Genomic DNA, 12,884 nt, shown 5'->3' with positions numbered 1-12,884 from the left:
GACTGTTAACTACCCATTTTTCAAGAAGCCCTCTTTTGCCCCAGTTTGTAAATCCACATTGTGCATTCTTCTAATGTATTAATCACTACCTACATTTGAGATTTCTCACTTTACGTTTATTCCACGTTTTTTCCAAAGGATTAATTTCATTTTGGTTTCCGGGTAAGTATTGGATGTAACTGCTGTTCTCTTTCTCGAAATATTGTTGTCTGTCTATCGCAATACATGCAACAGAATGCCCTGACAGTGAAACAGAGTTTTCTGTAGGCATTAAAACCCACTAGAAATGAGCATTCTTCCCTTGTGACTTCCTCTTGCCACTACCTTAAGTTTTTTAACATGGAATACTCTGTTTTCTGGTATTCACTAGGATTAGTGGCTGGTAATTTTTAGTTAATATGAATTAAATTTAACTCTGTGAGCATTTTGAATTTACTGTCCTCTCTGCTCGTTTCTAGAGATTTTCTTGTTAGGAGTATTAAATTCTGGTTTTGACAGGTTCTGCCTTCTGCCTATTTCTTTTCATGTTCTGCAGCGGGATGGATCACATTCGATACATTTCCCGTAGCCACAACTCCCTCCAGACTAACCAGCTTAACTATTGCTTTTAGGAGGAGGAAGTTTCCCCACAATTGTTCACCTTCCATGAAGCTGTGTCACAAATGGTAGAAATGGAAGAGCAAGTAGTAGAAGACCACAGGGCTGTCTTCCAGGTAAAAAAATGGAGCTATACTCTGTTTTATCCTCATCCAAGAATTCGGCATTTCTACTGCAAGAGCACAGCACACACAGCATTAAACCTGTAGGGAATACACACATAGCTTCAATTTAGGTGTCTGACTTAGTGGGACATTGAAGTTTGTTCATGATACAGTAGGATGCTAAGTAACACACTTTACTAGAGATGTAGGGATTTAGTTGTTATGAAACATTAGCCCGGAAGTAAAACATACAGAAGGGTGGAAGTCGTATGCCATAGCTGTGTCCTAATGCTTGCGACTTCCGGAGAGACGAGCTGCATTGATGGAAGATGTTACTGCCCCTGTGTGTCCATCTGGCCTTCCGTGGAGCTTAGCGCTGCTCCCAGCAGTCACTGGAAGGAAATGAGCCCGAGCCTCAGCTCCCTTTGTTCGCAGCATGGCTTGTTAGTTTACGCCGTGGGTGGAGGTGGGCTGCATCCATACAAAATCTATCAGCCGCACCAGGCAGAAGTTGTCTTCTGTCGGCTTTCTCCTGGAAGCTGCTGATACAAAACGTCCTTTCCTAACAAAAAAAGGTATAAAATAGATCAGTGGAATGAATCCTGCTCTACAGCTATTGGTCTTCCTTTGTGTCTTGGATGTACAGGTTCATATTAGATGAGATTAATCCTATCCTAATATGAGCTCCATCTCTCCTGAAAGCCAAAAAACACGCATGTGCTTTCAGTATTACTTGGGCTACTGAGCACAGAGGGAAAGACTTAATTTCAGCATTCCAGGCCCAGCATGCCTAGAACGGTCAGCTGCTTTCTTTTTTCAAACCAAAGCATTTCCACTGGGATAGGTTCTCTTGGTCACAGCGTTGCATGGTCTGGGAGCTTTAAGCTCCGTGGTTGCATTCTTCTTTGCTGCAAGTCTCCACCCCTCTCCCCCTGACACAAAGTTCTGTTCGCTGGTTTCTTAGCTTTACAACCAACTGATGTTCTGAATCTGAAGAGAACTGGGATACCTGTTGCCGGTACGGCCAGTGGAATTAAGGAACGATGTAGAAAACATAAGATTTTCGTGAATTGGGAATAAGGTTTCATTTTAGGTTTGAAATCTGTTACACTAAAGTGACTAGACAGCAAAAACGTCGTCGTGTTGAGAAAAGGTCTGATTCAGCTCCTTGTCTTGAAGCTTTGCTAATGTGTTTTGTATAATTTTTGTTTGGTTTGGTTTGGTTTTTTAAATTTTTTTTAATTTTATCTAGGAATTTTTAAATTTTTTTAACTTTTACCTAGGAATCTATTAGATGGCTGGAAGATGAAAAAGCTCTTCTTGAGATGACAGAAGAAGTAGACTACGATGTGGATTCTTATGCTACCCAACTCGAAGCAATTCTAGAGCAAAAAATTGATATTCTGACTGAACTTAGAGGTAGATTGTTTTTTAACCACTTCTGTGTGTATTATTAGCAGTGTGTTTTCATATGCCATGGAGACTTTCAGTAATAATGAGAAGGGAGGGGAAAAAAAAGTTGTGGTTATGTCTTTAGGGTCTTTTTTCCCCCTTATGCTGCCCTGCAGTGTCCCATGGAGGGAATATTTATTCTGCTGCCTTAAAGCAAGTTCATGTCTGTGCTCAGTTCATACTAGTTTAAAGGAAAAGTCTCTGCTTTACCTCCAGGAAGTATAAAAAACTCGATCCTGCAAGTTTCCTTTTCTTTTGCCTTCTTCCAAAACAACAAAGGAAGGAAAAAGAAGATCCAAACTAAGTGTACCAAAAATATAAGCTAATGCATTGAAGGAAATGTAGTAGTAACTCCCAGTTCCTCCGCTGTTGCATTCCGTAGCAGGGATCTTGCTGTTGTTTTTAAGGCTGTGCTAAGCAGTGGCACCAAGGTCCGAGTAGCTTGGTTGTTAGCTTACTTTTCCTTCAGCCTTTCTGTCTGAATTCTGTCAGCCTCCCTTGTTGGAAAAACAAACTGCAGGTAATTCTTAGTTCCCAAAACTGACTCTTCCACTTGTCTTCTATAATCAGCTTGGTACCTCATGGAGATGAATTTTTCATTTTGGTTTGTCCAGGAGACACGCTCCACTGGTAAAAATTCAAGGGGTGGGGTGGGTTTTTTTTATCTGTGCCTGAAAACTCGTGTAAAACTTTAGTTTTGATTCCGTCTGAGTATCTGCTGTAAGGTAGGAGAATGCATCAGGCGAGTGAGACAAGGCCTTGTAAGCATGCACTGGCACCAGTGTGCTTCCACAAAGAACTGCGGGTGCGTTCCTTTGCGTTTCACGGGTGGTGGCTTCCTCTTCGGAAGACGACAATTTAAAAGGGCAGCAGTGAAAAAACCCACAGTTCAGGTGACTCCCTGTGCTTTTGGAACAAGGTACTGGAGGTAAAGGCTACCTAAGAGATGCATCTCCACAGGCAGCACGGCACACATATGGCTTTACAGGAGGGAAGAACTGTTAAGCCCCAAATTCTGTCCCCCAGTATGTTCTGTTCTGCTGATGGCGTAGCATGGCCACTGAATATTTCAGCCTGTATTCCTGCCACTCTGGGACTAACATCTTTATGCTGTCATTTTGGCTTCTTTCCTTTCTTGGACATTTCACTTGGGAATGGAGTGCAACAGGAATAGAAATACGAAAGGATGCCACATTTCCTTCCTCAGGTTTCTCCCATCCTTGATGGGTTTCTCCCTCCTTATAATGAAGCAAATGAATGGTGCATTTATCTATTTATGGTGAATTACCCAAAATTTAATGACAAATGCTTTTCACTTTCATCGAAAGCCAAGGGCAGGGGGTGTGTGTAGAACTCAGAGGTTTTACAGTGTACAGCAGTGACTGTTTGAACACTAGATACAAATTTGTATGCCTCCAAGTATGGTTTGGAAGGTACTGGGAACGAAAAGGATGTATGTGGTCTGCACTTCCCTATACTCTCTAAGTGAGAAGGAGATTTTTAAGGGTGAACACGCTGCAGTCCGGGAACACAACCGTAGGGAAAATCATGCCACCAGGAGTCAGTGTTCACACGGGAGGCAGGAGTCCTGTAAAAACTTCATTTGAATGACGGCAGAGTCCACGGGACATATCCCTGTGGGGTCTCTCAACCTACGGGAGGGTGCAGCCGCAAGAGACCCTGCCCAGGGAACGGGGCGTCATCTGAGCAGGGACTAAGCTGCTAAGCAACGTGTTTCTCTGCTGGGTACTGAGTGCGAGCTTATCTCAAACCTCTTGTCGTTTGTAGCGTCAGCTGTTTCTGTGGGGGAATGTTTTCTGTTGTGCATGGGGGCCAGGAGGTGGAGCACCAGGGCTTAGCTTAAGGTCTGCGTTGAGCACAGGCACATCCGTACTCATTCTCTCTTTTTCATTAAAGATAAAGTGAAATCCTTCCGGGCAGCTCTACAAGAGGAGGAACAGGCCAGTAAGCAGATCAACCCGAAAAGACCACGCGCCCTCTGAAATGGGCTGTTGCTGCTAGAGGAATCTACAAACCCATACTGCTGTAGCACACATCTGTGACAAAACCCAGTGGCCGCAAGAACTCAACTACTTGAAAGTGTAAAAACGTTGAGAAATGTCTGTGGAAATGTCCTGTTTCTTATTCACCCGAATGACATTTTTAGTTGTGTGTGAAATGCTCCTATGATGTCTACAGAATGCTTCTAGCCCAGACAGCACAACCATGCAGGGTTCAGATCTGTGAAGCACTTTGTTTAAACTATCTGCCATGTCTTTAATAATGAAGTAAAAACTGTGGCCGCTGAAAAGCCGCAGCATTTCCTTTTAACTGTTCAGTTTTGTTATGAAGACCAGCTGTGCAGTTTTGTGTTTGTGTGCATGCACATCTCACTAGTGGTTGTACATAACTTCTCTTCGACAGACTGCTGTGCTTACCTCTTCCCATTCTGTGCCTTGGTGAAGGCTACTTAACCCTAGGCATCCTCCTTCTGAAGCACAGCCTTAATAAACAAACAACATTCCTTATTTGTCAATATAAATTACTTCTATTGTGTGTACATTTTTAATGTGTTTTAAGGAATTTTTTTCCGGTGGCTAGTTTCATTTCACTGGATGTGCCATATCGTTTGAACAGGAACTACAAGAGCTGTTAAGAGTGGACAAACAGCTGGACATTCCATCCTCCTTGTAAAAATCCAGACTTTAGATAGATTTGAGAATCATAAAGAATGGTTATATAATTCTAACATTTTTTTTCTCTGTAATAATTAAAAAAAAAAGCCAAAACAACAAAAATATACGTTAGTCGAGGTATAATAAAGGGTGATGTCTAAGTACTGAGGAAAGTTGTATCTTAGGATAATGCATATACAGTGTGTTGTATGGTGTGATAATGCTGTCGGAATGAAGGTACGGTCTGACCCTCGCGTATGGCTAAGGCACCTGTCAGAGTTCAGGGATCCAGCGAAACACATGCACACTGGCCTTTCACATACTGCTAAAATTTGGCTTTTGATGCATGATGGACTTACATGTACATTAACCGTAGCTTGAAGGTAGTTTGAGTAGCTCTGTTGCTTTAAAAAAAAAAAGTAGCCAATACCTATTCTTCCCTTGGTACAGTGCCAGCAGCTGAAAGTGATGAAATTGCATCATTTGGGGATTTTGCACAATACCTCTACATAGCGCTGACAGAAATCCCACAAGCACCCGAGTTCTCACAGTCGGCGCCGTGCCTATCAGCACTTTTTAGGTGGTGGCACTCAAGCTATTTTTGCAAGTCAGGATCCAGAAAAACCCAACTGACCTTCCACCTAAGCAATTCAGAGTGACAGAACTGTTTAGGTTGGAAGGGACCTTAACGATCATCTATTTCAACTTCTTGTCACAGGAAGACTTGCAGACCTCTCTAGGAGTTCTCCCTGTTTGCAGGAGTTCCTATCAGCAGACTTGCCCCTGGAACTGTTTAAAAATCACTTTCAGAATACAAGCCTGTTTGTTTGTGCCAGGACTGGAGGGAAGTAAAGGGAAGACAATGAAAAGAGAGTTAAACGAGCCAGGAATTCTTGTAGTGTTGAATGTCTGTATCTGCCATAGGATGGTAGGTTATGGGGATCTCCTGTCACATCATTTAAAAAAAAAAAAAAATTCCTCCTGTGTGTAAACATGAAAACTGAAACAATGTAGATTTTACATAATGTGCTTAATAAATTAAGCTGTTAAATGAATTACAGATGAGAATTTACCTCTGTGCAAGTTCCGTCGTGCTCTGGGAAGCATACTTTGTAAGCACGCTGGAGTTACACTTTAGAAAAGGCCCGATTTCAGAGTGAGTATTTACTTCTGGAGCGGACTCCAGAGCTATACAAAGTCCATCTCCTAAGCCAGCGTGCTGGGCAACCTCTTCACGACTTCGGGTTTTGCAGTGGGGTGTAAAAGAAACACCACGCGTCTCTCTCTGAGCGCCCACGTAAGGTGCTCACCCCTCACAGTTAACGCGCCACCAGGCAGAAGGCAGCAGCTTTCCTTGCCGGATACAGTGCAGGTTATCGCCGTTGTCCGGAGCTGTTCTAGGGATGCCCTACTTTCTAGAAAGCCTCTGAAGATTGAGATAGGCCACGTGAGAAACAGTGGCTTCCCTACTGCTCTTCCACGCAAGCCCAGAGCAACCAGGCCGTGGTTTACAGTGGGTACCAAGGAGGACAGAAGCAGCTTTTTGCTAAGCCTTGTAAGCAACTGTACTGCAGGGCTTTTCCGGCAGGAGACACGCTGAAACTGCGCCCACCGCAGGAGGACCGTTAGCCAGCGCCTTTGTGACACAGCCTGCTGCAAGTCAGGTCTGTGCTGGTACTGACGGGGTGAGAACCAAGATAAGAGTGATACGGCTGGGCCTGCAGCCCACTGCTGTGACGGGCCAGAATTACGGGAACAGGACTCGGACAAGCTTCTCTCCATTCCTGTAAAACGGAAGCATTGAGGAAGCGTGACACTTTTTCAGCACTCGCTCCTTCGGTATTAGTCTGAGCACACTGCTGTGGCTACTTGCCTCACTCACAAATTGGCTGTATACGCAGTGGAACAGCACTAGAATAATTAAATTGTAATATAAACGAGGAATTGCATTTTCCAAGACAAGCTCTCAGATGCCTACAAAAAAAAAGTACGTATTTCTGCACATGCTTCCGAATCAATGACTTCTAAAGAACTGACACGTATAAAGGGAAGTGGCATCTCAGAGGAGTTCTTGCCCATCAGCCTCTTCTCCACTTGCTGTGGTGGTATGGAAGGACACACACTGTACACAGATGTGACTGACCGTGGCTAATACAGAGCCATGCCTCCACCCTCGCATGATCCTGCCGAGTCAAGTGTTTTCCTGAATCCGAAGACAGATAAAAGCGGATTTTTATTTTGAGAGCTGCTCTGCAGGGTTAGTGCAAACCTCCTTGGGAAAATCTGCCTCGCCCTTAACATGGGATGTATGTAATCCAAACTCTGCTGAGACACCTCACCCGTCAGGACACACACGCATGCACCGCTCCAAAACTCACTGAAAGCCTTGATCCGCGCTAAAACTCCTCCTGGCCTTGAAGGGTGAAGTGTTCTCATAAAAGCAGCCGCCTGAACTTGCAGTTGACAAAAAGCCACCCTTGTGCCTGTGCTTACGAGCACTGGCCCTCAGCAGTTTTCTGTGGGCCGCTACGGTGGCTTGATGGCAATAAGGAAGGGGTAAAGGAGATGACACTGGTGGTTTCCAGCACTTCAATAATGTTTTTATAAATGATACCAAGCCCACAAGATGAACGTTCTTGTTTCTGAGAAAGTTAGTGGGATTTCTCCAAAAGAAGCAAGTTACTAACAGGCTCGGAACGCAGGTAACTACCGCAGGGCAGATGTGAGAGGCTGCATTTACATACACTTTAAAACAAAGAAAAAAACAAACAAACAAAAAAAATCCCCAACAAATGGCATGACTACAACCCGGGTTTTGTTGCTTAGACCAGATTTAAGGATTGTACTGTGCAAGAACACGTGGCGGCCAAGTCCATGATTAGAGAACACCGATTTCGGTTATGGCAACATCAATCCAGGTTACTGGGTGGATCTGAAAACACACAGTCACGTGGGAATCCAGCACCTCACTTCAGTCGTGAAAGAAGTTACCCCGTCTAAAAATAACTGAGCGGCAGCAGCAGCTTCCTGCCTACCACCTGTGACAAAGCTTGCGTGTAAGGTTTCCGTCAGAACCGGAGCGCGCACACTGCGTTCTGCTCACTGCTTTTGTCACAGGAGCTGGTCCCACTGTGGTCTCTCTGGTTTGGGTGACAGACTCCAGAACGTCCTCCATTCTTCGAGCAGGATCTATGAGAAATGGATGCCTTCCGAATTGAAGCCATGCAGCAGCCTGAAAGAGTGAAATATTCACGTTCAGTACCTACCGACTGACACTCCAGCTTAGGGCATTTCTGAGAGGTGCTGGCTGACAAAGAACACACAAAACCAGCATGAGAGCATCCGTCGCCGTTCAGCTGCCACAAGAAATGGCTGCAAGTCCAGAGAGTAGAAACGATTAGGGAGTTTGCCGCGGTAGGGATGCAGGTGCGTTTTCAGTGCCGTTAGTTATATTGCATCCTACCGGGTTTACCACGTTTCTTCACAGAGCAGTAGCTGTACTGCCGCACTGAGAACAGCTAGGAATATTTATCTTAAATGAGGAGAGGATTCGTGTTGCCTCTTCACCAACCACAAGCAACAGCAGAATACAGCAGTTACTCGGATTTCCAAACTACACTATGGCATACGGATGAATCCTCCAGAGGCAGAAGAGCTGTGTAAGTCTCCAGGGAAATGATAACAACCAGTTCCATTACTAAAGCCATTTTCAGAGGTGACAGAGGAAGGTCTAGTACACAAACACCAGAAACAGGGATCTTTAGCTGGTTGCTTCTCAAGACCATAAGCAGCAGTGGACACACACACAGGGTTTAGGTGTTTGTTCACATTCAGGACTGGAAGCAAGGAGCGTCTGGTACCGAGAGGAAAACGAAGTCAGAACAATTCCTGTGTAACCCAATACCCACCTGCTGCTACACAGGTACAGATGCAGACAGAATGTGAAGAAGCTTAAAAGGCACGCGTAAAGAGGGGAAAACAAATACCTAATGAAATCATCTATGTCCATTGAACGGGCTCGTTTTTCAGAATAACCTGTATCTTTTAGGACTGTCTGTATTTTCTCTGCAATCTTGAAGTTTTCAGGTATTTCCTGTCATGGAAAACAGGATACAAATTCATTTTCTATTCATAGCACAAAACAGGGTTAATTTCAACCTTCTATTCTTTTCCTGCTTTTAGAATAGTCCTTGTTTCAAGTGACAGAAATAAGATGTTTGTTTTCCTGCATGGGTTACTGTATTCTTCTTTTATCTGAATTTTTATACCTCAGCTCATTCGCTATAAATAACAACAGTATTGCTAAGCAGACACAAAAGGTTTTCTTATTAGATTCTTACTAGATTAGTAGAGACATGAGACATGTACAGCCAATATATTAATAACATACTCAGCTTTCATCTTTGTCGCTGTAATCAGTGACCTTTTGTAGATTTACCTCCTAAGAAGTAAGTTTTAACCTCTTTTACCTCCCTCAAACTCTTGTCACTAAAACTTCAGCATGTTAAGCTTTTCAGTGTCAATTTTTCACTCATATTTAGGTCACAGTACACAGAATGAAAAAGGAACTTACTGTATTATTTAAGGAGCAATGAATTCGGTAATTATGATCCAGCAACTGCTCTACAGCACTCGACCTGAAAGAAACACAAGTTTAGAATGACAACTGAGCTTTAAGTAGTTTTTTTTTTTTCTGGGAGGGTTTACTTGGTTGGTTGTTATTCTTCACTACAAAAAACTGTAATGGCTAAACAGAGCTGTTCTTTTTGAACAGCTGCCTAGTTTTCTTCTGAAAGAACAAGCTTGTGACCTCTGCATAAATGATGTTTTTCCCCAGACTGCACTGGCATGCATGTAGCACTGCTATGCACCTGCACAAAAGAAACGGTTAACGGGATGGGCTCTCAAACTTTGAAAATATCTCCTCCAATATAAGTTACTTACTTGAACGCTGCAGAGAGCGTCTTGTTTTTCCTAACAAAGGCTATCCTTACCAGACCATCCCACTCCTGAAACGAAAAACAGCAGAATTTACAGAAAGGAAAGCTGTTAGGAACAAGAACAGTCACTGCTGACAACTCCACGATACTGAACACAAAAGAACAACCTTTCAGGAAAATATATCTTTCTAAACAATACAAAACCAGTCCTGTCTTGGACAAAGCAATACAAATGGAGGAGAAAATAATTCACCCACAAAAACCTTTGAATGGATTTTTGTGCCTCAGCACTACTGGCCAGAGTTGACGTGCTGAGAAGGCAGATGCTCTAAGAAAACCTGGCTAACCTTGGGCAAGGCTGAAATGGTCTTGAAGATCAAAAGAGTTTAAAAATTAAGAATACTGTCACATCTGTCTTCCGAGATGATACACACTCATCTGAACACAGGACTTCTCATAGATATTTCTTCGATCATAACCAACAAGTTATCCACCATGAGGGTCCCTGGGAGATGCGAACCCTGATGAGAGGGACATCGTTACTAGCAGCAGTCCAACCGACAGGGAGACGGCACCTCAGCCTTGTCAGAAATACTGTAAACAAAGCTGCACCCGAACTGATGGTGGCGGATTGGGGTAACATCCTAACACAAGCCTGATCAAGAGAGGAGTATTTATTTTGGAATTATGTAAGTGCCGACAGAATGCTGGTGCTTGGCACATGAAACCGAGTAATAAATAAAACTGGAATTAAAGTACTCTCACGAGTACGTTACGCCGCTAAGCGAATATACGATGCTCACCTGGAAGTTGATGGGTGGTGGTGGGTTCTTTGGCTCTATTCTGACAACACTGGATTCAACTTTGGGGGGAGGCCTGAAGTTGTTCTTTCCAACCTGTTAGTCAAAAGTCAGGCAGCTGTATGAATACGCAGCAAATCCTCACGTTCCTAGAAACTTGTGATGGCTCCATCTGTTAACGCAGCGACGTACCTTCATCAGATGGTCCACTCGAGCTAATAACTGGGTATTAATAGAGAGTCTGCAGTACAATTTAGTACCTGGTTTTGCAACCAAACGAAGTGCAAATTCCCTCTGAAACATAAGTATTGCACACCTGAGAACAACAGAAATGAGAAGAGGAGTAATCCGCATTTATGTCAAAAGCCAACTAACACACTCGGGCTTGCCTCAAAGCAATACAAGTTTGTCGTAAGCAAATTATAAACTCAGTTATTAGCTTAATTAGCTGAGCATGTTAAAAAAAGAACAACCCCACAAAACTTCATGAAACCATCTAGAACTCCTTAAAGCAACAATAGAACTTGATTCTTTATACTGTTAAATGGATCAGGATCAAAGAGATGGGCTGTTCTCAGAATTTTGTACCCGACTATAACAAATCATTACGAGTAATTCAATGAGGAGTCCTTCAAACCTTCCAACTCCAAAAACTGACCAGTCATGAACACGAGTGCTTCATTGAGAGAAATCAAGAACTGCTGACGTATTCAACAACACACAGAAGCACCTGGGCAGTTACATTTTTTACACCAGACAATGGGAAGTGTCTTGGCTTTAATCCTACCCATTCCTCTCCCGGGTAGGAAGGCATCTGAAATGCTTTGATACCCCACTTATCACTGGAGTAAAAGTTAATTGTAATGCTGGTGTAAAGAGGCACAACTCCTGTGTTCATCAGCTGCACGCTCATTGATGCCAAGACTAGATTTTCTCCTTGTACTTAATACATTAACATAAACTGATTTTCAGGCTCTGGCAGGTTTCATAGTACAGAATAATTTCGGTGCAGCTCTGATCCATCAAACTAGTGTTTAAGAACTACACAAAAAAAAAAAATTGATCTGGGAGTATTTTTAAAACTACATTTTTTTCCATCAGGTAATAGAGTTCTCACACGTACCTGAAAAAAGGTCTGTGAAGCAACAATTTGAAAACAAAAGGTGAAGAAATCTGAGGAAAAGAGTAAAACCGTTAGGACAATCATCTGGGAAATAATCGTTTAAAATTAAAAACGTTTTGCCATGTTGTTCAGACCATACCTGGTAAGGCAAGTTAGCCACACATGCATCAAAAAATGGTAAGTCTGTTTTCAAAATATCTCCAACCTTGATTTCGAGCTTGTTTGCCAGACACCTGGGGGAAAATACACTGTGGTTACCCTCAGAGAAGCATGTTGTCAAACCTCTTGCCGCAGCAGTTCCACTGCCTTAAGCGCCCGCTGGTTCCACAGTTGATACTCACGTGCCCTGGACTCTCTTCTGAAGTTCGCCAACAAGTCTAGGGTCAATTTCACATGCAATAACCTGGAAACAAAGTGTATGTTTACAACTCCTCCTAACTGAGGTAAAAATGTCAACTGCAAAAATAACCTGTATCTATTGTTACACGTTCAAATAATTCTTAAAAATCCCCTGCTAGGCTGTGCAGCTTCCTCCCTCCCCAGAAACATGCAAGCTGTACCACATGAACGGGTCAGCAACAACATGGTTTGATAAAACCACACCACATTCACATGAACGGCTAAAAATTCACTGGGAGTATGCAAACATTAAGAAAAATAAATATTCTTAATCATTCCAATTTGAACCAAGCAGATCAAAATCCCTCTGTTTGTCAGCCAGCCACAATGTGGCCAGAGCCTGGGAAGGTGACAGAAAATCTGCACTTACTTTTTTTACTTTCTCTAACATCTTTACTGTCAGGTTACCAGTTCCCGGGCCTACTTCCAGAATGACATCTGTGCGTCGTAGGGCAGCCTAAGAACAAACAGCATTCCACGGCTTGGTTGTTGTTGGGGTTTTTTTAAACATATTTCAAGCAACCATTCAGTTTTTGAAACAACAGAAATGTGCAGCTCACTAAAAAGATGAAATCAGCTGGCAGAAGTACGTGAACGGTGAGAACAAGGATGCCTTAGGAGAGATCTTTGCCCAAGCGTGTAAAAATAAAGCAGCAGCCACCTTTAAAACCAGCAAGCAAACACGCAGCAGTATCAAGGCAGTAACTGCAGCACAGAAGGTCCCTCCACACCCACAGAAAGGCCGGAGTCGGGGAAGAGGACGGTAACATCAGCACACGCTTTCCCAGGGAAAG

The 12,884-nt window shown here is 43.2% G+C and overlaps 2 protein-coding genes across 4 annotated transcripts in view; one reads left to right on the top strand and one right to left on the bottom strand.

Moving 5' to 3' along the window:
• The window catches only part of KIF2A (kinesin heavy chain member 2A), a 39,563-nt gene extending 35,122 nt beyond the window's left edge, over positions 1 to 4,441 (top strand). For all 3 annotated transcript variants that reach the window (XM_010154838.1, XM_010154837.1, XM_010154836.1), the window contains 3 exons: positions 612 to 713; positions 1,985 to 2,120; positions 4,071 to 4,441. In XM_010154838.1, the coding sequence (XP_010153140.1) occupies positions 612 to 713; positions 1,985 to 2,120; positions 4,071 to 4,156 (324 nt within the window). In that variant the 3' untranslated portion in view covers positions 4,157 to 4,441. The remainder of the gene's footprint in view (positions 1 to 611; positions 714 to 1,984; positions 2,121 to 4,070) is intronic.
• A 3,576-nt stretch (positions 4,442 to 8,017) lies between these two features.
• DIMT1 (DIM1 dimethyladenosine transferase 1 homolog (S. cerevisiae)) lies at positions 8,018 to 12,547 on the bottom strand (the record flags this gene model as incomplete). The annotated part of the gene is made up of 10 exons (XM_010154839.1): positions 8,018 to 8,060; positions 8,815 to 8,921; positions 9,402 to 9,465; positions 9,773 to 9,837; positions 10,572 to 10,664; positions 10,761 to 10,884; positions 11,692 to 11,741; positions 11,831 to 11,924; positions 12,033 to 12,094; positions 12,461 to 12,547. Coding segments are annotated over 10 exons (789 nt in total), but the record flags the coding sequence as incomplete, so codon positions are not given.
• Between the last annotated feature and the right edge of the window lie 337 nt (positions 12,548 to 12,884).

Source organism: Eurypyga helias, unplaced genomic scaffold (assembly GCF_000690775.1).
Source record: "Eurypyga helias isolate BGI_N326 unplaced genomic scaffold, ASM69077v1 scaffold14527, whole genome shotgun sequence".
NCBI classification, from domain to species: Eukaryota; Metazoa; Chordata; class Aves; order Eurypygiformes; family Eurypygidae; genus Eurypyga; species Eurypyga helias.
Note: the sequence above shows the minus strand (reverse complement) of the source record. Positions and strands in the feature narration are given on the sequence as shown.